We start from the raw sequence: 1462 nt of genomic DNA, 5'->3' as shown, positions 1-1462 counted from the left end.
TAACTGATGAAGAGATGGCTCAGGCTCGTGTAGGCTTTGTTGTTCCAAGAACAGAAGGATCTTATTCTGAATTTATTAAAACTCACCTGGAAGCTTGCTTGGCTAATCAAGGGGTACTTCTTTTCTTTTCTAAAGTCAAATCTTCTTTTTGTAAATTCATTCCATATTTCTACTTGTTGACAAAATTTGCATGTTGGATTTTCAGCCTCCACCTTCTGAAGGAGAGGAAAAGGGAGATGAAGAGGAAGAAATTCCTTCTCCTCATCGTGCTGGTAGTTTTTCTAGTTCTTTTGCAGAGACTTATCCTCATTTTCTGGCATGGCAATACGATGTGATGAATCCTAATGGAACATATAGTTCCATGCCTTTGAATAGGCCAAAGTACGTGTCGAATGTTCCTTGGCCCGATCCGGTGTGTTCTTCAATTTTCAGTTCTTTGTCCTTGCTTCTTCTTGGCTATTGGATGGTTCATGATCTGGTGGATTTGTGCTTCAGGTTAATGTGGATCTTGTGGAAGAAAGCATGAAGATGATTGGAGGCTTGCAGTCATTGCCTCGCACTTAGTCCTCCTAATATGTGCTTAATGATTTGAACTGGGTATGCCATGTTGCTTTTTGAGTATCTCTTGCTTGAACTGTGCTAGATGGTGAAATTAACACTTGATTCTACTGACTTTTCAGGTACACCGAATGGAAACTGCTGACATTACTAGGAGAGCTTTAAAGGAAAGGATCAGGAACCTCGAACTTGAAAATCGTCAATCTGCTCCTCGATTTTTCTCAAGTCAAGAAGGAAATACTGATGGCGGCTCCTCTAGAGGTGGATCAAGAAGATCCTCATGTAGCCGGACTCGGAGTCCCAATGATGTATGACTTGTGTTTTTTATTTTTCCTGCAAAATAAAAGGATGTGTTCCTTAGACAATCTTGTATTAATTTCCATGTTTAGTGCTTTGTCCTTCGCATCACCTTGGATCATGAGGAAACCTTAACTAAGATAAGTTTAGAATTCACCTGATAAGGTCTTGAAGTATCAATTTAAACTTATCTTGCTTGGCTCTACTAGAATCTGCGTTTGCTTGAATGAGGCAGAGCCGAATGGCCCTAGTTTAAAAAGATGCATGGTCTCTGGAAGTCTTGATGATGAAAATTTCTAGAAAAATGATGGTGGCGCCACCCCCCCCCCCCCATTTTTTTAGGATAAACGAGCAATGGGCGAATGCCCTTAGTTTTAAAAAAAGAATGCATGAATTTTGGAAATCTTGGTGATGAATTTTTTTTTTGAACAGACAATGGTGATTTTTTTTTTGAAAATTGCATGAGGCACAGGCGAATGCCCCTAGTTTGGAACATAAATTCCTGAGTCTTTGAAAAAACTTGATATTATCAATTTTTTGAAAACAATGATGGAAGTGATGATTTTTTTTAAAACAAATGTGTTAGATATGTCAGAATGTCCCAGTT

At 38.8% G+C, this 1462-nt stretch overlaps 1 protein-coding gene across 1 annotated transcript; it reads left to right on the top strand.

The window, feature by feature from the left end:
• LOC142638783 (uncharacterized) lies at window positions 1–962 on the top strand. The gene is made up of 4 exons (XM_075812845.1): window positions 1–113; window positions 206–412; window positions 496–597; window positions 681–962. The coding sequence occupies exons 1-3, from the start codon at window positions 15–17 to the stop codon at window positions 562–564; spliced, it is 375 nt and encodes a 124-aa protein (XP_075668960.1). The 5' UTR covers window positions 1–14; the 3' UTR covers window positions 565–597; window positions 681–962.
• The last annotated feature ends 500 nt before the right edge of the window (window positions 963–1462 follow it).

This window comes from Castanea sativa, chromosome 6 (genome assembly GCF_040712315.1).
Source record: "Castanea sativa cultivar Marrone di Chiusa Pesio chromosome 6, ASM4071231v1".
In the NCBI taxonomy this organism is placed as follows: Eukaryota; Viridiplantae; Streptophyta; class Magnoliopsida; order Fagales; family Fagaceae; genus Castanea; species Castanea sativa.
Note: the sequence above shows the minus strand (reverse complement) of the source record. Positions and strands in the feature narration are given on the sequence as shown.

Excerpts from the sequence above, each read along its gene's own strand:
- LOC142638783 (XM_075812845.1), top strand. The coding sequence starts at position 15 with ATGGCTCAGGCTCGTGTAGGCTTTGTTGTTCCAAGAACAGAAGGATCT. Across the intron at positions 114-205 it reads CTTGCTTGGCTAATCAAGGG|CCTCCACCTTCTGAAGGAGA; the intron begins GTACTTCTTTTC and ends TTGGATTTTCAG. Across the intron at positions 413-495 it reads ATGTTCCTTGGCCCGATCCG|GTTAATGTGGATCTTGTGGA; the intron begins GTGTGTTCTTCA and ends TTTGTGCTTCAG.